The following is a 20,772-nucleotide window of genomic DNA, read 5'->3' on the forward strand; positions in this document are numbered from 1 at the left end:
GTTTTATATATAAGTATTTGATGTCAACAGTTAAAATTATTAAATACAGCAAAAAGAACGATCGTCTGTTTTTATTAAACATCACACAATATCAACTAGTTTTTCACATAATAAACGTGAAAATCACTGCTACACATTGAGAAAGATTGTTATATTAATATAATAATGTCTTTTATTGCTTGCGATTTAATTTATACTATTGTTTATAAAAATCGTGCTAATATAGATAAAAACAATGATAAAACTACATAAAATCCAATTGCCGGTACTACAGCAAAAAATAATGAACTCTTATAAATATTGAATAGTTCTACCAATATACTACTACCGGTGATCAAAACATTGTTTACGATTATCTTTTTAAATTCTTTACGAAAAGAGGAACATCGAAGGGGTTAACTTTTCTATGAGAAAAGCGATGCGAAGGATCTCTACTGTTAAATTTTTCTTTTTTTTTATATCCAACACCCTTAAAGCACTTTAATAGAATGTTTGATACACTTACATACATCGACAAAAAAAAATTTATACAATTTTTACAATCGAATACATGAAAAAAAATCATGAGCTGTAGACATATCGAGAAATCGTACTATGGTAGCGATGACGTCGGCGATTTATACAAAATTTTTGAACACTGTCTTAAAAACATTTCCTTTCTATAATACAACGTTATTGATAACTTTTTTTTATTTTTTGAAAAAGACGCATTTCACCATTCAAAACTCTATAAAATACTCTGTAAATATCTAATTACAAACTATTAGGACCATATTAAAAGAACATGTGCCCATTATAAATTTTCCATATATATGTACATTATATGTGATTTTTTTTATTATTCACTATCTTCTATGAATAGCATGAATACGGATATATCATGAAATACAAAAATATTACTTTTATCCAAATTTTCTTCTCAAATGGGATGAAGACTAATACGTGTGCAATTACATTTTCAAGTGTTAATAATATAATTGATAAAAAAATCAAATTTAAAAAAGCATAATTTCCAAATCCGAATCCAAGTGTGTGTTTGACGTCGTTTTGAAAAAAGGCTGGGGTTAGTCAAAACCGATCTTCCCATAGGCACAATGTTACAATAGGGGTTTGAATTCTAGGGTAACCTCGAAATATACACATTCTCTTATTAAATTTATATTTAAACTGTGTTAACATTTTTTTACACATAACCAACGCCGATTCTTTAAAACAAAAAACGTCATTTTTTCCCTCATCTCCTTACTACTACAGCCACACAAGTACCAGCCTCATTCAGAACATGGCTGCGTAATCTTATGCTTGTTTACAAATAAAATGGCACGTAAATTGCCCAGACTCAGCTGCGCAATCGATACATTTCCGACACAGAAGGGACTGTCACTCGAAGAATATAGTAAATTGTGTATAAAAAAGTGAGATTTCTATGAGATGCGAAAAACTGGAAAATTCCGAGCGAGGGAAATTCAGGATAATCGAAAAACCATAGTTTAATTTTATTCAATAAACTGGGTTTATTTTTTTTAGCTTATTGTAGTGCTATTTTAAAATTAATTTGGCCATAGACTATTTATATTTATGTCTAAAGATTCAAATATGATTAAGAATGCCGAAAGATTAGGTGTTCAATAGTCAGCAAATGATCAATGAATATTATGTATACGCGGTATTGAATACCAATAGGGATCTTACATATTTATGTTAAGAGTTGATTTGAACAAAGGATTGAAATATGGCAGAAGATGAAAGAAAGAACTCATTCTTCTTTAGGTGGCCGCTCTTATAGAACGGTCATTCATCTCAATGACTAAAAGGATTATGTAACTCGAAACCAAATCACAGCAGAAATCGTAGGTTTCTCAATAAATATTCTATAAAATTAATTAAAAAATATAAACTGATAAGGAAATGATATTATAATTTTCCTGATTTTTTCCCACACCCGCATCACCAGTCAGGACCCTTTCATCGCATTGTCTTCTTTATATACATATATGTAAAATGGAGCTAAAGAACTATTACTTTCTTAATAAATATATAACATGCAAGTTATACATACATTTTTTTTTAAAAATGGGATATATTTTTAAATTGTTAATTTTTTTATAAAAATCATGAAAAAAAAAGATGCTTCAGTTATTGTTATTTTGCACACATTGATTAACGGATCGTTCTTAATTTGCTCAGCGGCGTGTGTGAATCTTCTTCGTCCGACGATATAACGATACGTTGACGGGGTTTGCCCGACGTCTGGCCGCGCGTTATTCGTCGCAACTCTTCGTCACCGGGTGCTAAAAAATAAGCAAATACACACAAATGAACATTGAGAAAATTGTATAATTAAAAAAAATATATATATAAAACCTAACTACTTCGAAACGAAAAAATAATACACGAAACATACGATTCATATACGAAAGACAAAAATTAATAATAAAAAACGCTATCGAGAACGAAAGTGATCGGTTGAGGTGCAGAAAATAGACCACTATGAAACTACTAATGAAGCGTAATTTATTGTAAACGTGCTCAATAATATTAAAACACAATCTCACACACAATGTAAAAATATATGTGTACAAGTAAAACAATTATAATCAAGCGTAGCGATTAAATCAAATATGAATTCTTGATTAGAAGAATTTTACTTTGTTTATTTACTGTTACTAGATCCTGTACGGAGTAGCTAAACTACAAAAAAACACAATCACTACTACTTTTAAAATTTATATTGATCCATGTTCATTCCCATCATATGAATATTGGAAGTAAAATAAGCACTGAATGGCAAAAAATATTATTTTTACAGCTGTTTCTATAAAGGCACTGATATTTGTCCTTTGAACTCAAAAGAAAAAATATATATTTATTCTACTGGGAAAGTTATACCAGTTGTGAATTCGGTGCGATTTGATCTCATTAAAAAATGATAAGTTATTAAATGCCAATATTATTTCCAATATTCACACGTTAGATCCACACCCGTCCATCTCAAAGCCGCCAAAAATTAAAGAACAAAAAACCACTCTACGTCCATCGCTCGCACATCGTCATCGCACTGAATAAAATCGTAAGCATACGTGTGGCAGTTTTAGGGGAAGATGGCGGATCATCATCGGTCAACGTCGCAATCGAAGTTTTTGGCGTTCTCTTTGTGCCCGGTTTGGGGCCACGGCGACGTGGCGGCGGCCCTGTGTACAAAGAGCGACACGCCTCCACCGTCGGCGGCCCATTCAGACCTTTCGCCTCCAAAAGGTTCATCAACGCGGCCACGCGCTCTTTGTTTGATAAACATCCTTCAAGATCAAAAAACCAAACGTTAGACACATACTGCTGCAGCGAAATTGCGCTGCTTCTTAGCTACTATCAATGTAATGAGCACCTTCGACAAGTTTTGTGTAATCGTATTCAATGCCGGCGATTTTGAGAAAACGTTTCATTTCGGTAATGCCCGGAGGCCTATCACCTGGACTGCCGGACGAGAGCCGCTGCCCGTCTGACCGGCGGTTGATCGTTTTTGAACCACGCGGTCGTCCTGGGCCTCTCTTCATTGGGGTTTGGACCTGAAATATAAAACAATAAAAGCTTATACCTGAAAATTATTCATATATTTTATTAAATAAAAAACATACGATTGGTTCATTATCAGTGTCGCTTGAATCGGAATCGGACGAATTGTCAGATGAACTGTCAGACGAAGAATATACTAGGGTTACATTTCCTGGAGTTTGCAGTTGTTGTTGGTGATGATGGTGATGCTTAAGATAAATACAAACGTTTTAATAAAAAAAAGGATTTATATCACATTATCAGCTATAAAAAACCTTACTTTTGACTTGTGATGCCTTTCTTTTTCAGCATTAGAATCATAGTAATTGAAGAGTACCTCCATTGGTACAGGGTAGTCTCCAAAATAAACTTCATTGGGTATGTGAGATGAATCCAGACCGTCGTCACTCCATCTCCTTTAACAGTAATTATAAAATTAATTTAATAAAAGCATAATGTGCATGTATCGGAGCAAAACTATAGAAAAATGTTGATTAAAAATTATTTTTAGACATTCTATTAATTTATAACATCTGATTATTGAGAAATAAGATTTCGTGTTTCTGACTTTATTTTTTCATTCTTTAGGTATTGTATATGTTATTGTGATTTCATACTACGAAAGTATACTTTTACTGGCGTTTTAGGGAATTCATATTCCGAAAACACTTTCGCTAGTGGATGTATATTATTATAGACGAAAATACAATTTCAGTGAAAGAATAAGTTTTGACAGTTTAGTGGTATAGTTGTTAACCCTTTAAACGCCAGCGAGTTTTTAGTGAGTCACCAGTTATTTTCTTCACATGTCTTTACCTCTTTCTTTAAATAAATATAAAATACTTGATTTACTGAATAATGAAGCTAGTACAATAATATTTAATAATTAATAAAAAATATTTTTTAAATAATTCGTGAACTTGATTTAAAAAATTAATTTGTTTAAAACTATAATCATCAAAGAATGCACCTATTGATCTGATTATCCTATATTTATACTACACAGGTTCACAACATATAGATTTACTGAACTCGAGCAGTGAATTTATAAATCTATTATGTGAAATGCTTTCACTGACTGAGTTGGCGAAAGTATTCTTCCACTAGTGAAAGTATATTTTCAATGAGAAATACAGAGTAACATATACATAAAATATTTATACTAAATAACACTACAAGCAGCTAAATTTTATTTTTCTCTCTTTCAAAAAATTGAAATAGCATAAGTAGTCGCTTAGTCATTTTTTTGCGATGGACACAAGCAAGTCAATTAAATTATATATAAGGCAGATATTTTCAATCTTCAACCCTTTGCACTCAAAAATATTTTCAAAAATTTTCCAGCAACTCAATGCCATCTTCAGTGAATTTGTCAATAATTATGTTTGAAGTAACACAAGTGGGATAAAATCAGGTTTAATTCTTATTGCATCATAAGACTATTATACCAAGCATCCGCTGCATCTGCTGAGCAATTCATGGCAGACCACTTTTTTATTAATTTCAGGTGATAAATGAATGGGTATTTGGTCGTAGAATGAGAAATTCGCCAAAAAAGAAAAGCACGGAGCTAGACATGGTTTTTAATGGTTCACCAAAGAATATTTCTCAAAACAGATACCTCTGTGGGGCATGCGGCACAGGACGTGCAGATGTGTCGGACGGTGTTCAATTATGTGTGCGAGTAGCGATTTATTAATAAAAATGACATTCATACATTTTTTAATTTTAAATATTTTTTTAGTTCAGTTGTATCAGAAATAAAATTTTAATTTTGTTGCACGGACAATTCCAGACACTAGATAACCTATTAGTTTTATTTTACAAGGAAGTTTTAATTAAAATGATGTAGAATATTATTAAAATAAATATTAAAAAATTCAAAAAAATATTGCATTAAAAATGTATTCTTCTCTACCACCCTTTTAAATATAACACAATATTCCATATATATTTATTGTATTATTTGTAGGTTTTCTCAGTGTTTATGGTAGTCGTAATTTGTACTATATGTAGATAAAATTTCGATTCTGCTGCAGAAAACAAACTACGATACAGCAATGGAATGTTGATTATGCCATTCCTTAAATTTTAAATCTTCAGAAACAATTCATAATGTGTCTATATATCGTATGTAAGTCGTTGGCTAACATCTGAACTATCTGGGTTAGAATTATAATGCTTTTCACTTTTTATCGTATCAAGGAGATCGGGATTAGTGATTATTATAATTCTAATTGATGATCTCAAATTATATTTTTATAACTTTCCTGATTTCACAAATGAATAACAAAGCAAATAATTAGACATAACTTGTATGATCTGAAGTGTGTTTCTAAGCAAAGAATCTGCTATCCAAAGCTTATTTATTACATTATTTACAAAATTATGACTAATAATCATTGCATTAAAACACATATCAGTGATAAATTACCTTTTAAATCGGATTCCAGAAAAATCTCGTTTGAACGGCCTCATCGTATGCGGGTAAAAGGCGGGTGAACTGTGACCGCCGCCTCGTGGACGTCCAGCTTGAGGACGAGGCGTTGCGACGGTTCCCTGAACAATAACGGCAAGTTTAAAATTATACGCAAGATTAAAATAAATTTAAAAGATTGACAATTACCGGCGGTTTCGGTTTATTGCACGATCCCTTCGGCCTGCCCCTCTTCTTAACCTCCGGCAAGCCCGCGGGGCCGAGCGGCGTCGCCGGCGTTGTCAGCACCATTGGTATGTGTTGCTGCATGGGATGCATCGCCGTCATCATCTTAGGCCGGTATGTCGAGATGTCCGGCGTGCCGAAGTAGATCTCGTTGGGGATTTTGGTCTCGTCTTCAGAACTGGAGGATGAGTCAGAATCACTGAAACTAAAATCGTACAAAAAATGTACTTTATAAATTTATGGTGCATCTTAAATATAATTTGAGCCCCGTGATTTGATGAATCGTTAACGCCCAGATTCTATAATATAATAATATTTATATACAAGATATATTCAATTTGATTACGACAACTACACAAAACATCTACACGTAATTACAAAAAATAAGTAACAGAAAACGATTTTACGACATTTATATTGAAAAAATAATATATATATATATATATAATAATAAAAAAAAATAAGTCAAACATAGAAAGCAAAATATTCTTACTTATTGACAATTTAAGCGAATCGACTCATGAAGCCTGGTTACGGCTTCAACAGGATATCTCAGCGGCAATATAAATGAATAAACTTATATTAGAATAGAACTTTTTTTTATAATAAATAAAAAGTTTGTTGATTATTAATTTGACATTAACAAACTTTATTTGAGGGACATAAAAACAAAGGCAGCATTCTCTCATTAAAATAAAAAAAATAACTTTTAGATTCAAGTAATACAAACTTTTTAACTAATAAGGTAGTATGCTCAACATGTGTATATAAAAAATAATTCAGAAGCTATGTCACTTTTTTATGCAAAAACAACGATTTTTTAAATAATTGACATTGCATTTTGGAGATTGCCATTTTTGTTTTTGTTTTTGCTACAATCATGCTAGAATTAAATAATATATTCTAGTATGAAAGCAGCTCAGAAACGATCATTATGCACGGTTTTAGTGAAGTCGATCATAGTAAGTGCAATATCATCGGTCTCTGATTAAATGTCTCCCTCACGAAATGTAGCACAAAACGATGCTAACCCCTGGAATTTGTTCTTATTTGCGCTGTCTGTACTGTTGCCGCTGTCTGATATGCGCGACTTTCCTCCCTCTGCATCCACCATGCCCTGATTGCTGCCGAGCATGTCCAAGTTGGGATCTGTTGCATCGTCTGACAGTCAATTATCATGGTAACGTAAAAACTATAGCATAAGCGAAGTGTTCGCCTTTGCGTATACCTTTTATTAGGTTAGAGTTTTCGTTGAGGTTCTTGATGACATCGACGCTGCTATCCATTGTGCCGACTTGCCGGATCTTTGATGGATCGCAATCAGGATCTGTTGAAAAAAGATTAAAAATTAATAACAACTTAGTTTAAAATCGATATTCGAATATGTATATTTATCATGATAATGGAGAGCGATATATATATATAGATAATTTACACACAAACGTATTGTAAATAATATAAATCTTTTTTTTTTTATTATATTCGAGACTCGTGATGAATTGTACATATTTAAATATTAAACATTTAATCATACAGACTGCAAATTATAACTTTTTAAAATGCCTTTTAACACTTTGATCTTTCGCTGTTTTGAGGTACCTTAGATATTTACACATAAAACTGAAAAAATAATAAATAAAAAATATTATGTTTATATAATATTTTTTTTAATTTCATTTAATGTCAATGATTTTTATAGAAAGTAATATCAATAAATTAAAGAGAACAAAATAAATAAACATATCAAAAAATATTTCATATTAATTTTATAAAAAATATCGAGCCTCTGAATTGATATATAAAAAATATGTAAAATAAATTAACGAAATTTAATAATAAAAGTGCTAAAATAAATTATTAAAACATGAGCAATAAAACGCTGAGAATCAGTTTTATTATAATTGACTATAAATGCAATATAAAACAATAATAAATAAATAAAAATAATTATGAAAAAATACATAAAATTAACTCACTACTCAAAGGGTTAATAAAGATAATAAAATTCAATAAGTAATTTAAAAAATTATCATCGCAAGTCTGTGTCATTATTATGATATTAAATGATTAGATAAATAAAAATAAACGAACATAGCTTACTCGATTTCTCTAAATCTCCGCTGTCCGTTATGACCCCTCTCCTATTTTGGTTTGCTGCGTCTGTTTCCTTAAAAATATCAGTTTTTATTTTAATTTTAGGTTGATCTTCACTTAACGGATTACCAATACCGGTTGGATGAGTTTCAATACTCTGAATTAGACAAAACCCTTTTAGCAACTTTAATATCACACATACATGATTTGCATGCAGTTTTAGAATAAAAAATATATACCCCCACAATGTGAGGATCAGCCGCCGATCTCATGGATATCACCGACGGACCCGCCGACTCTAACGGCACGGAGGGCTCCACCTTGATCTCTTGTTTTACTTTCAACTGATCGGTCGTCTGAAATATTGCCGGAAGGTTTATTTACGGAAAGATTCACAGAGTAAGATCGGAGTCTCTGTGAAATCAAAACCTGAATGGGCTGCATGAGCGGCTGAGGTGGCCACGTTGCCTTGTGCGCAGCGTGCTGGTGGTGGTGTTGCTCGTACGGCACGCCCGAGTGTAACATCTGCTGCTGTTGTTGCTGGATGAAGGCGGAGGTTTGCGGTGGTGCCGGGTAGGCTTGGTGAGCAGGCGGCGCATAGCCTAAGCTGCGCGAGGCGTAGCCGGCTAAATCGCCACCGGGCCCGTACGCTCCAAATGTGACTTCGGACGGGGGATAGTGAGCGTTATAGGACCCTGCGTACGGCTGGTACGGAATCTGATGCCCATTATCTGGAAGAAACGCAAACATCGCTATGAGCAGAGAGCAGTATCATAGGTATATATGAAATGACAGATTTATAGATTCGCATTATTACGTAGTTTAATTATCTTATTTAAAATTCTTTTTTATATTTGTTCATAATTTTTTTATTATGACGCTACAATTTTGTAACATCTATATTTTATTCTAACTCGATTTAGGCCTCAAGATACAAGTTCCATAATTTTTTGATTCTATACATTGGGTTTTTACGATATTTATAATAGTAATTGAAATATATGTATTATTTTAAGGATCATATCTGACTCTTTAAAAACATGTATTTACTTATCATTAATTCAAGTTCAACGGGTTAACGAGTCTTAGTTTAAGTTATTTATTGTTTTCGTTTCTCTCATTGTTTTTGTTATTAGAAAAGCCACAAGACACACTACTTACAACTATTTGGTTGCATTAGATTTTGAACCATGTTATCATCAATGTTTTTTGTGGTAAGCCAAATTAAAAATAGTATAAACAAGTTTTGAATAGTTACTGTATTCAGCTCTAAATATTTTACAATTTAGTCAATTTGCATTTAACACAATCATAACATGACAAAATATACTAATCTATTTAGTGCTAACTTTCATTTTATTGCAACATTTCAAATTTGTCAACGTGCATGAGTAAACATTACACATTATTACATTATATATTTTCGTAGAATTTTAATTTGTTGTTATTTTATGATGAATATTCTTTAGAAAATCACAATCAAGGTTTATTTTTAAAGACAAAATAGAGGTATTTCTATAGCAAACGGGTTGGAATATTATATTGTTTTTTATTTCTTTCAACTTTTCTATTTTCACATAAAACGTTACTTAGCTTTTGAAATGTGAGTGCTTGCGTATCGTGCCTTTTCTTACGCACGTCTCGTTTGCTAACCACCGATGTTGGGATCACCATACAGTGCGTAATCGAATCAAGGCTACGCAGCTGAAAATTCTGCAACGGCTGAGCTTATCTCAGCTATCGCACTTTTTAGCTGCGTAGTCTCTATTTAAATTACGCCTTAGATGATGACCCCAACATTGGTGGTCGAAACGTCGGCAAACGAGATGCGAGTAAAAAAGGTGCAATATGCAAGCCCTCGCATCTCAAAAAACTAAGAAACGTTGTTGAATAAATCGGTTAAAAATTTAAACAATGTATACACATATATTCGTTTTATGGAACAAAGCATCTATTTTAATGCACACATCTCTTAAAATAATTCCCTGTTAAATAGCAATCCTTTCTTTACGTGAAGTTTGCATTATTTGGCTACCAAAGAGGAAACTGCGCACTAGGCGCAGTGTCCATAAGCTTTTTAATGAATGAGAATAGTTGAGAACAAATCGTAGTACGTCGATGGAATATAAAATCGGCTTAAAATAAAACACCTAAATCAGTGCGATCAAATGTGATACTATCCATTTAATAATCAAAACAAAGTGGTGTTATAGATCTTGAATACATAATAGAATAATTTTTGGGTGATTATGCATATAGATTTTCAACATAAATAAGAAAATCATTAGAATTTACTTTTAAATCATCACCAAAGAGTAGAAATTTCGAATTTAAAGTGGCTGGCTCTCTTGATATTACTAATAAAAAGTAAAAATATTAATGGAAGATATGATCCTGACATTATCCTCTTTCTAGTAATATCCCCATGTCAATTTAACTGATAATATTGAAAAAATATGGGAGTAATTAACGAGGAAAATTTAAATGAGCAATATATAAAATAATTGTTCCATAAAAATAAATGTTTGTGCATTACTGTTGGTCAGAACAGTAAACACCTAATAAATAATTCTTTGCAATATATAATTTTTCTAAGAAAAAATCGGAAGACAAACAATTCGTTTTATGGAACAAAGTATTTATTTTAATGCAGATATCTCTCAAAATAATTCCCTGTAGAATACCACCTGTAATAATCATAATTATAATTTAGAATCTCTTCATTTAAATTATCCGCAATGGTAATACTTTCACTACAATCCAGCAAATGTTCTTCATGAAGTGTATACAATCCAATATAAAAATATAGTTATAGATTGTGACTATCTATGTAATAGTCACTATATTAATTCTCAAGATTAGGTATGTTTTAAAAAGCAAAATTTAATTTACAGGATAAAATGTATTTGTTGGAAAGCAATGGATTGGAATCACAATATAACAAATTACACACAATAAAAAAAGACAAAAAACAACAATAGAATAAAAAGCTTTGCCTTTGTTTTGTTAATTTAAGTTCTTAAGCTAACAATTAGTACACTTTGAGATATTGAAATATTGCTAAAGATTCCCTCGAGTATTATACAAAATTATATTTCACGATCTTTCTTATAAAAATTTAGAAACGCACATAATTGAACCATTCCCAAATAAGGAGTTGAAACGATTCTAAATAACTACAGACCTATAGCTTTATTGTCAGAACCGGCTGAATTGTTTTACATAAATATATTTTAAATCACTGTAACCAATTTCTCGTTGGACAACAACACGGATTTAGACCTACACGCTCCACTGTAAGAAATCTTTTGTCATTCACGAAAGAGGTGATAAAATCTCTAGAAATGAATGCTCAAGTAGATGTAATATATTCTGTAACTACTTAAGGAAACGTCGACAACTTGTCGTTTAGGATTCGTAATATTCAAGAGTCGTAATATTCATTTATTAACACAACGCAAGGATTAAATTGCTCTCTTTTACCTATACACAGTAATTGATTCCTTGATTAAATGACATCCCTGATTCGAAACCAAAAATTCTCAGGTTATCCCTCAAAACAAATCTAAAAAAAGTGTCAAATCTATCACGAAAATATTTTTTAAAATATGTTATTTGGAATACATATTCACCAGTCGATATATGCATTTTTACCAATGAAAATATAATTTATCTAGGTGCTAAAATTATATGATTTCAACTTTTCCATATGTAGTAATATATACATTTACGTATTTATCATTATTTATTCACATGCGATGTATAAATGTTACAGTGAATGCCTATTTTTTGGTGAAGTCCAAATACATTTTCACCAGTTGATATGTATTTCTACTACGGAAAATATAATTTAACTGATTTAACTTTATGAAATTATACGCTGCTCTAAAATGTATATGAAATGCAACTTGGCAGTTTCGAAACTGTTCTAATTAAATTAATTAGTTTTAGAACTTTCATTAGGTCAAGTTCAAAATACAAACTAAGCCAACTCATCTCTCAGGGGAAAATAAGTGGAAGAATAAGTACAGACAGATGTCGAATCCCACATATTGCTCCATAGTTTTAAAAACATGATAGCTATCCTTGCCAATTTACTACTGACTTTTGATATAAGTTTGTCCAAGTATATACAAACCGAATTTTAGTGAATAGAAGGGCGCAAAAACAATTATCCGTTCCCAGAAGACAAAAATCGACGTCAAAAGCAATAAAATTGTGACAGCGGCGGCATTTTGACGTGGATATTCGACTTCTGAGAAGGGATAATTGTTTTTTGAGCGGTCCTATTGGTCAAAATTCTGTTTAGATATGCTTCATTTGATTTTCACTTATTTTAAGTCGTAATATTGGTGGTGTCTTTACACTAGAAAACGGAGCGTTTTCACTGGAACGGCACAATATTATTGTTTTTGACGTGGATCCTAAACAGGGACATGATTTAGGAGCAGGTCGAGAGAATTTGCCCCCACTTGAAGGTGGACAGAAAAATCTCATTTAATGAAATCGAAATATCAAAAAATGGGCACTAACTGGAAAAAGTTGAAATGACGTCCCTGATTATAGAATGGATAAAATGAATGAAATATCCGTAGAGATAGATACATAACATATTTTAGATAGAGAGAATAGGTTGGTCAATATATTTTAATCAAATTATTACGATTTATTTTTGTTCTCTCTTGGGAACAAATACACATATTCCTCGTTTCTGAAAAATAATACAATGATGAAAGAACTAGGCGGAAATAAGTATATAAATTGAGTAAATATTGAAAACAATAATTAAGTTTGTCCTGCAGATGTAACGATAACAAGCAGTTATCTGTCAAAATGTTGTATTTGTATACAAAACAATGAGAATCGAGTTATTGGGAATGAAACGTAAACAAATGAACGAAAACATAGGGCAAGAGGGGGGAGGGGGTCGCGCGGGCGGCTATCTGCGATCGGCACAGGTCGGGACCGGGACCGGCTTACGAGCGAGACGAGGGGGAGGACATAATGAAAAAGCGTTCTAACGTAGCGACAGGGCACCCCATCGTTCGGGGAAGGAGGCGGCGAGGGCGGCGTCGCGGCTCGGCGTCGGCGTCGGCGGCGACTCACCCATGTAGCCGACGGGCAATCCGTTGCCTTGCACGAGGCCCGCGGGCCCGTCGGCCTCCATGCGCACACGCTTGTGGCCGAGGCGCTCCTCGTAGTTGTTCATTGCGTCGGCGGGGGCGGGTGCCGGCCGAGCGCGCCGCCCCGACTCCCGAGGCTTTATTTCGCGCTCAGGTTGGCGACACTAATCGCCGAATCGCTTTTTACTATGGCGGCCGTAACACCGACCGTTCCGGCCATCTTACGGCGTCCCTTCTCGGACGAACGAAAATTATACTTTTAAATTACGAATAAATATTTTTTTCATCTTATAACATGGAATTATATAAATACAAATTAACTCTCCATAAAAATTTTCATTTCGTGTATTTTACTTCTATAGTATATATTATATAAAGGTAACCAGATTTCCAAAGCTTTAATATTTTCGCAATGCCAAATTTTTGTTTAGTCTTGTCGTATCATCAATTTTTTAAATGATCTCGTGAAATATAATAATTCGACCACGAATGATAAATCAGCTACGGATGAAAATTACACAGGTCTGCAAAAAATTACTTTTTGAAAATTGTTTTATTTTTTTTAACTGATTTTTATGGCATTTTTAGTGCTGGTTTAAAAAAACATCTATTTTTTCCTACCTCGTAAGGTAATAAATTTTGCAAAAAGATTAAAAAAATGAGACAAAATGCAATTTTAAGATATGTGTTTTATTGTTGGCACTTAATTAATACCAAAAATACACAAACATTAAAACTAAAATCATAGGAATAGTTTTCAATAGATATACAAAAAATTATTAATCATTATTGCATCGTCTTCTCTTTCCCTTAAAACTTATTTTTCCGCTTTTACTTTGGTGAACTTTCTAAGGATAATTTATTTTCAATATCCAGCAATAGTCTGCTTTTATTTTCACATTCCATCTTTCTGGTTACAAGTTTTATTGTTTTTTACGCATCTTTTTTACTTTTTCCTTTTTGCTTCGAAATTTTCATTCTTCGTAAGTTTTCTGATGTCAGCTCCAACAAAAACGCCTTCTTAAACTTTGCCTCTGGCAAACTAGGAAATTGGTCACAAATATACATGAAACATTCTCCTTATATGGCAAAGCTTTGACAAATTGCTACATCAAGCCCAGCTTAATGTGAAGCGGTGAAAGTATAACTTTTTCAGATCAATAAGGCATTCTTCACAAAAAGGAGTTAAAAATAAATGCACAATATTAATGTATACTCGTTTAATGCACAAAGTTGTCTTGCCACGACATCTGTCCTTCAATGACAAAAACCTCGCTTGTTTGCCATCAAATGTTGTATTTTCAACAATCCTTCTTTGCAATGGCACCATATTCGAATTTTCAGATATTTTACCAGTATTGACAACACCTTCTTCAATGTCTTCAAAATATAGAGATTCAAAGGGGGCGTAGGTTTGACTAACAGTTGACAATGAATAATTATGTAGAGCACAAGTTGGTTTTACTGTGTCATCGATATTCGCCAATTTTATATTCATAGTTTTTATAAAGTTTAACTACGATATAACATATTGGATACTTGAGCTACAGTGGTCAATCAAAGATATTATCTAATTAAAATTAATTGGTATAAATATATTTTTCTTTAACCTTTACCTAACTATGATGTACACCCAGTGCACACGTCATCCTATTATGTGAATATCTCTACAAATATGTTGAATTAAATCGTAATATTTTTAGGATTTCTTTGCAATATACTTACATATTAAATTGAATGATTTTAATATATAAGTTATGATTAGAAGTAAAAAATAATATTCTGTCAAAAAAATCGGGTAATAATTCACCAATATAATCAAGCGTTTTATGTCCGTCAGACATTTTGATTTGCACGGAAATAAGTATAGAAGTGTTTAGAAGTTTACCTTTTTTTATTATTATATTTAAAAATAATTATTTAGATGTCCAATGCATTTATAATAATTTGAAAGATTTATAAAATTGTTTTGATGTTGACTGAATTATAATGAATAAATCATATTAACATTCGTGTTTTCCAAATCCCTGAGTTTCATGGGAACATTAATATTATGAATAGGTTTATAATTTTTAATTTTGAGAAATTATCTAGGTATGTCATATTTGTGTGTGAAATATTTGTCTACTTTCAATACTGGTTAGGCCACGAAAATTTCAATCTATCCCTAAATTGGTAAATGCCGACAACGCTAATTGGTAATAATTATTACTGGTAACCCTGCGGTAATTATTTTGGTCTCAATATGGTTATTAAATATTAGTATATGACGTATTTACGGTAATTTTAAACTTATCGTATGATGATTTTAAAAGGTTTACCATTTATGAATTAATTATTGATAATTCTCACATCACTCCAATTGGCAAATTCAAACTAACAGATGTATTGCATTATGATAACGTCCGGTTTTGTACCTTGTTTGTTTTTCTCTCGCACGTAACTATAGATAGTATGTATGTACTAGACACTAGAGCGACGAATCGATGCGGCGCGCGGCGACTTCCTTTGTGTTTGTGGCTTAACCTAAAACGAGCGTAAAGTTCGAATCGCCCGCAATCTTTGCGCAGTGACGTCACGTCCGGCGGTCAATCGGTGTATATATACGCGACACCGGCACCGGAGCGTACCTTTCCATTCCATTAAGCGGCGGTGTTTGTTTTGCGAATTGCTTCGCGCGGCACGTAGAACGTTCAATACTATACTGATCTTACGTACGTATACATGAAGGCGGCTGTGCATGTGTGGGTGTTCCGAAAGATTTCACACCCCACACATATACGCGTTATCTCAAGTTCGCACATCTATCTATTATATACGTATAATATAGTTTCATTGTACTGTTTTATATGGAATTATTTTTGATTTAATTCACCGAATAACCGTTTTATTACTTTTGAGTAATTTTCAAGGCCTAACTAACGCTTTTTATACTATGATTTTCTTTTTTAAGAATTCAAAGTTTAATTGATTATTTTTTTAAGGTTATCACTTACCAGACTATCCCCTTTAAGTAAGATTGTCCTCATACAAAAATTCCAAGATGGCCATTGAATAAAAAATAAGTCATTCTTTGTCTTCCTCGAACAAAACTTTGTGATTTTTTCTACTATAATCAAAACTGAAGTTGGCATTTATGTAAAATGGTAAGGTGCTAAAAAGATATAAAAAGATAAAACATGGTTGCAGAAACCAGATAAGGAAGTAATCATCGCAAATGATAATTCGGTCGAATGATGTTTTTTTTATATTTACTTGTTTAATAAGTCGGATTTTGAAAATATTAAAGAACACTAAAAATAAAAAGGTCATCTCGAAAATTTTTGTTCAAGGGCAAATTGCTGCAGGAGCTAAAAAATGTCATTTCGTAAATTTTTGCTCATTTAGGGATGCTGTAGAAGCTAAAAAAAGGTCACCTTGGACATTCTTGTTCAAGGAGGACAAATAAGGACATTTGACAACCTTAGATTACTACTACTTTACCCACTTGTTTACCATTAGTCTTATCCGCCATGTTAAAATATCATAACTCTGTTAATATTGATCCTGAAGATGAACTAAAAGAACTTGTTCTATAATAACTAAAAAACAAAATCTACCTAATTACTGTGACCCTTTAAACTTTACGTTGTCTTTTGCTTATTTTTAATTTAAATATTTTCAGACCATGTCAGGAACTAAAGTAGCTATTGTAACAGGAGGAAACAAGGGAATAGGATATGCTATCGTCAAAGGCTTATGCGAAAAATGGTCAGGAGATGTATATTTGACCGCCAGAGATGAAACACGGGGGCAGAATGCAGTCGCCGAGCTTAAAAAACTCGGCCTTAACCCCATTTATCATCAATTGGACATCAACGACCCGAAAAGCATTAACCGTCTCAAAGATTACATAAAAACAAAATATGGAAACATCGATATTCTTGTTAACAATGCGGCGATCGCTTTTAAAAACGACGCTAAAGAACCGTTTGCCATACAAGCCGAACAAACAACAGCTGTTAATTATTTCTCTTTAGTTTCAGTATGTGAAATTTTGTTTCCACTGTTAAAAGCCGGTTCGAGAGTCGTCAACGTGTCGAGTTCCGCTGGTCATTTGTCTCGCATTCCAAACGCCGATTTGAAGAAGAGATTCGCCGATACTAGTTTGACAGTGCCTCAGTTGTCAGAACTTGTACGCGAATTTGTCGAAAGCGCCAAGAAGGGTAAAAACCTCAGCGACGGATGGGGATCTTCGGCTTACGTTGTATCCAAAGTTGCCGTGAGCGCTCTTACGATCATACAAAACAGGGAATACGGTCGAAAAGGCATGTTTATTAACTGCGTTCATCCTGGATACGTAGACACCGATATGACGTCTCACAAAGGTCCGCTGACTATCGAACAAGGCGCAAAAGCACCTCTAATATTGGCAATTGGCGAAAAGGAATACAAAGGCGTATACATGTGGCATGACGGACAACTTGTGGATTGGTATTCTGAGCAGCTACAATCGTTGTATTAGTTGTGTCACATTTTAAATCACTGTTTTCAATTGTATCTGTATTTTTCTAAGAAGTGACATCACTTATATATACAACTTACACAATAAGTCGAAATAAATAAATCTTTAAGAGATTACAGCTTTTATTATTGTAAAAAATCTAACATCATATCTTTAGATAAGACTTCTACTAAAACATTACCATGGTCGGCAATCAAAGATAAATAGTACTCAATCTTTTTCTTTACAATTTTAACTTTATCAACAGGTATCAATGTGTAGTCAACATCTTGATAAGGAAATGCTTGTTTTGAGTGCAAATTCATCTTGGCATTGCCTTCCTTATCCGACTTCTTGTATTTGTTTAGCAATGCGCAAATATCAGATAAGCAACAGTACACGTAATAAGTCTTGAAAGATTCTTCTGGACCTTTCAATACGTCTTTGAGATCACTTTCAATTTGTTGTTGTGCTTCCATATTGATTTTAAACGACTCGTTCTAAAAATAAATACATAATATAGATTTTATAAAATAAATAAATTATAATAACAATAATTATTACATTATAACTTTCTTGTACTACTGCTTGTATCGCAGTTTCGATGTCCTCATAATTAGCTCCATTATTAAGATTATTTGAGAGCGATATCAAACAAGAAGTAGCTTCTTTATCCATATTTAATTGATCGCCGTTGAATAATCTTGCAGTGAACACATAAGAAGCTAAAACGTTAATTAAGTTATACTTCACAGAAGACGCCGGTGGATTTTTCTAAAAAAGTATAAGTATATTAGATAAATAAACAACTATATAATAATACAATAGTAACAATACTCACAGATATATTACTAAACTTTTTAATTTTCTTGATAAAAGTTGGACAGTTTAATTTATAGTCAAACTCTTCCATTATTTTGTCAGTTATTTCACTTATTATGACTCTTTTCTTGTGATACGACCACCAAGGTATCCATTCGGGAACTATCTTCGTGACGTCGTCTGCTATTATAGCTTCGAAGTCCCTCCGTTCGTCTTCCGTCAATGATTCCCATACAGCGTTAGCATTATCTAAGTCGATATTTTGAAGTCTAGCGGCCAGATCAGGTACCGGATCGTCATCGTCAGAGTCTTGATTATCTGAAGCGTCTTCGTCGCTCGGTGGATCTTCCATTTCGACGTCGCTTTTGTGGACCTTGGAAAGGATCTCCAACATTTTTTTCTTCGATTCGGAATTTTGATCCATTGACGCTAGTTCTTCTGTGAAGCACTCTTTGTAAAAGCTTTCGCTGCATTGTACGTGTGCTTTTGATTTGTAACAAGGTAAAGAGCAATAGGTTATGTTGCATCTGGGGCAACAATATTTGCTTTCGTTTTCATTACAACTAAAATATAATAAAATTTAGATTTAATATCGTAACAAATAATAAATGTACATTAATTACATTTTGCAAAGTTTCGATGCGTCAGAATCAAGGTTTGACATTTTTAGAACCAGAAGACTAAATCATAACCAAAACGTAAACGATTTTCTCAGATGACGTTTATAGTGATGTGCTTAAAGTTTACTTAGAGACGCGTTATAATTTTGTAACATATTATCTTTATGGGGGCCAATATAGATTTGTTATGGCCAAAACTGGTCGGCGCAGAAATAGCGGTGTTGTGACGGCTCCCTCTCTTCCGGCAAGCTTGTAAGGGTTCGGACGCGTGCCGTCGCGCGTCCGCCCCATTCTAACCATGTAAACACCGTAAACCGTTAAATAAATATTACTGCAGCGGCTCAATCTGTGTCTCATTGCCACCCGCCATCATCACCACCCCTAAACTGGTAACCTGCGACGTGATCCTGAGCACGTACATGGAGTCAGATTCAAAATGGCAGACACAGACGCCGCTGCAGTACAAAAGCCGAGCCGCTGCTGAGCTGTTTGCTGCCATCCCGCCGGTGCTTCCCTGGACCCGGACTCGAGCTGGCGGACCACCAAGACGATGGGCCTGCGCCCCCGACCATGTGCCGCCATCGTCAGCCACCGTCGCCACTGACAGACGCCGCCACCGACCACGTGACCCAGGAAGCACCCGGCGCCGCCACGCGCCTTCAGCGGGAAGCCACCGAAGTGCTGCCGTAGACCAGGCTCGAGTGGACCACGCGTGACCCGTCACGCACCCGTAGGGCTACGCCCCCGCGACTCCGAGCTCGAACCACATGTTCGGGGCCCGTCACGCGCGCGCCCTGTGTAGCTGCACCGACGCACCACAGGGCCCCGAAAGGTGCTCCCGGACATGCCCGTTCTTCTCGCGCCCCCTGGAGCCCTACGCGCCGCCCGGGTCTACGCGTGTTCCACTCGGCTTGGAGCGAAGCACGCCGCGCGTCACTGGAGGCCGCGCCGCCACACCATACGTCACGACTTTGCTACTTTTGCGCCGCCAGCATTTAATCAACAGCAGCGCCAAGGCCCCCATACCTCCCCCTGGTTATAGTTCGCAATTGTAAATTGCTAGGGCCGGAGCCGTATGGGGGCCAATATAGATTTGTTATGGCCAAAACTGGTCGGCGCAGAAATAGCGGTGTTGTGACGGCTCCCTCTCTTCCGGCAAGCTTGTAAGGGTTCGGACGCGTGCCGTCGCGCGTCCGCCCCATTCTAACCATGTAAACACCGTAAACCGTTAAATAAATATTACTGCAGCGGCTCAATCTGTGTCTCATTGCCACCCGCCATCATCACCACCCCTAAATCTTCTTATTAATTTGAAAAATTGAAGTAATTGACTTTATTTTGCTTTTAATTTTTCATTTTCCATTTATAAAATTATTATTTTTACCATTTTACGCAGTTTTAGCTACCCGTCTGAAAGAT

At 34.2% G+C, this 20,772-nt stretch overlaps 3 protein-coding genes across 52 annotated transcripts; 1 reads left to right on the forward strand and 2 right to left on the reverse strand.

Moving 5' to 3' along the window:
- Positions 1-442: 442 nt before the first annotated feature.
- LOC148229956 (uncharacterized) lies at positions 443-13,621 on the reverse strand. 50 transcript variants are annotated; one of them, XM_088197182.1, is made up of 13 exons: positions 13,412-13,621; positions 8,735-9,036; positions 8,545-8,649; positions 8,312-8,378; positions 7,440-7,538; positions 7,243-7,360; positions 6,176-6,389; positions 5,984-6,108; positions 3,830-3,965; positions 3,633-3,758; positions 3,383-3,563; positions 3,081-3,296; positions 443-2,291 (listed from the first exon to the last, which is right to left on the reverse strand). In XM_088197182.1, exons 1-13 carry the CDS (start codon positions 13,512-13,514, stop codon positions 2,161-2,163), a joined length of 1,923 nt encoding a protein of 640 aa, XP_088053308.1. In that variant the 5' UTR covers positions 13,515-13,621; the 3' UTR covers positions 443-2,160. The 50 variants fall into 50 exon arrangements, with proteins under 50 accessions (XP_088053308.1, XP_088053307.1, XP_088053304.1 ...); XM_088197181.1 differs by having other exon boundaries at positions 8,303-8,378; XM_088197178.1 differs by having other exon boundaries at positions 6,176-6,410; positions 8,303-8,378.
- Positions 13,622-15,996: 2,375 nt separating this feature from the next.
- Positions 15,997-18,046, forward strand: LOC148229957 (carbonyl reductase [NADPH] 3-like). The gene is made up of 2 exons (XM_088197207.1): positions 15,997-16,142; positions 17,093-18,046. Exon 2 carries the CDS (start codon positions 17,096-17,098, stop codon positions 17,930-17,932), a length of 837 nt encoding a protein of 278 aa, XP_088053333.1. The 5' UTR covers positions 15,997-16,142; positions 17,093-17,095; the 3' UTR covers positions 17,933-18,046.
- LOC148229958 (zinc finger HIT domain-containing protein 2) lies at positions 18,037-19,462 on the reverse strand. The gene is made up of 4 exons (XM_088197203.1): positions 19,357-19,462; positions 18,753-19,296; positions 18,476-18,685; positions 18,037-18,411 (listed from the first exon to the last, which is right to left on the reverse strand). The coding sequence occupies exons 1-4, from the start codon at positions 19,395-19,397 to the stop codon at positions 18,058-18,060; spliced, it is 1,149 nt and encodes a 382-aa protein (XP_088053329.1). The 5' UTR covers positions 19,398-19,462; the 3' UTR covers positions 18,037-18,057.
- Between the last annotated feature and the right edge of the window lie 1,310 nt (positions 19,463-20,772).

The sequence above is a fragment of the Plectrocnemia conspersa genome, unplaced genomic scaffold, assembly GCF_051122295.1.
Source record: "Plectrocnemia conspersa isolate PC_06_02 unplaced genomic scaffold, ASM5112229v1 ptg000011l, whole genome shotgun sequence".
Taxonomy (NCBI): domain Eukaryota; kingdom Metazoa; phylum Arthropoda; class Insecta; order Trichoptera; family Polycentropodidae; genus Plectrocnemia; species Plectrocnemia conspersa.

Coding starts and splice junctions, on each gene's coding strand:
- LOC148229956 (XM_088197149.1), bottom strand. CDS start 13,514: ATGAACAACTACGAGGAGCGCCTCGGCCACAAGCGTGTGCGCATGGAG. Junction 6,417..7,242: donor AATAAGAACAAATTCCAGGG/GTTAGCATCGTT, acceptor GTACGATTTTAG/TTTCAGTGATTCTGACTCAT. Junction 3,564..3,632: donor ACACTGATAATGAACCAATC/GTATGTTTTTTA, acceptor TTTATATTTCAG/GTCCAAACCCCAATGAAGAG.
- LOC148229957 (XM_088197207.1), top strand. CDS start 17,096: ATGTCAGGAACTAAAGTAGCTATTGTAACAGGAGGAAACAAGGGAATA.
- LOC148229958 (XM_088197203.1), bottom strand. CDS start 19,397: ATGTCAAACCTTGATTCTGACGCATCGAAACTTTGCAAAAT. Junction 19,297..19,356: donor GCATCGAAACTTTGCAAAAT/GTAATTAATGTA, acceptor ATTATATTTTAG/TTGTAATGAAAACGAAAGCA. Junction 18,412..18,475: donor TAGTACAAGAAAGTTATAAT/GTAATAATTATT, acceptor ATTTATTTTTAG/AACGAGTCGTTTAAAATCAA.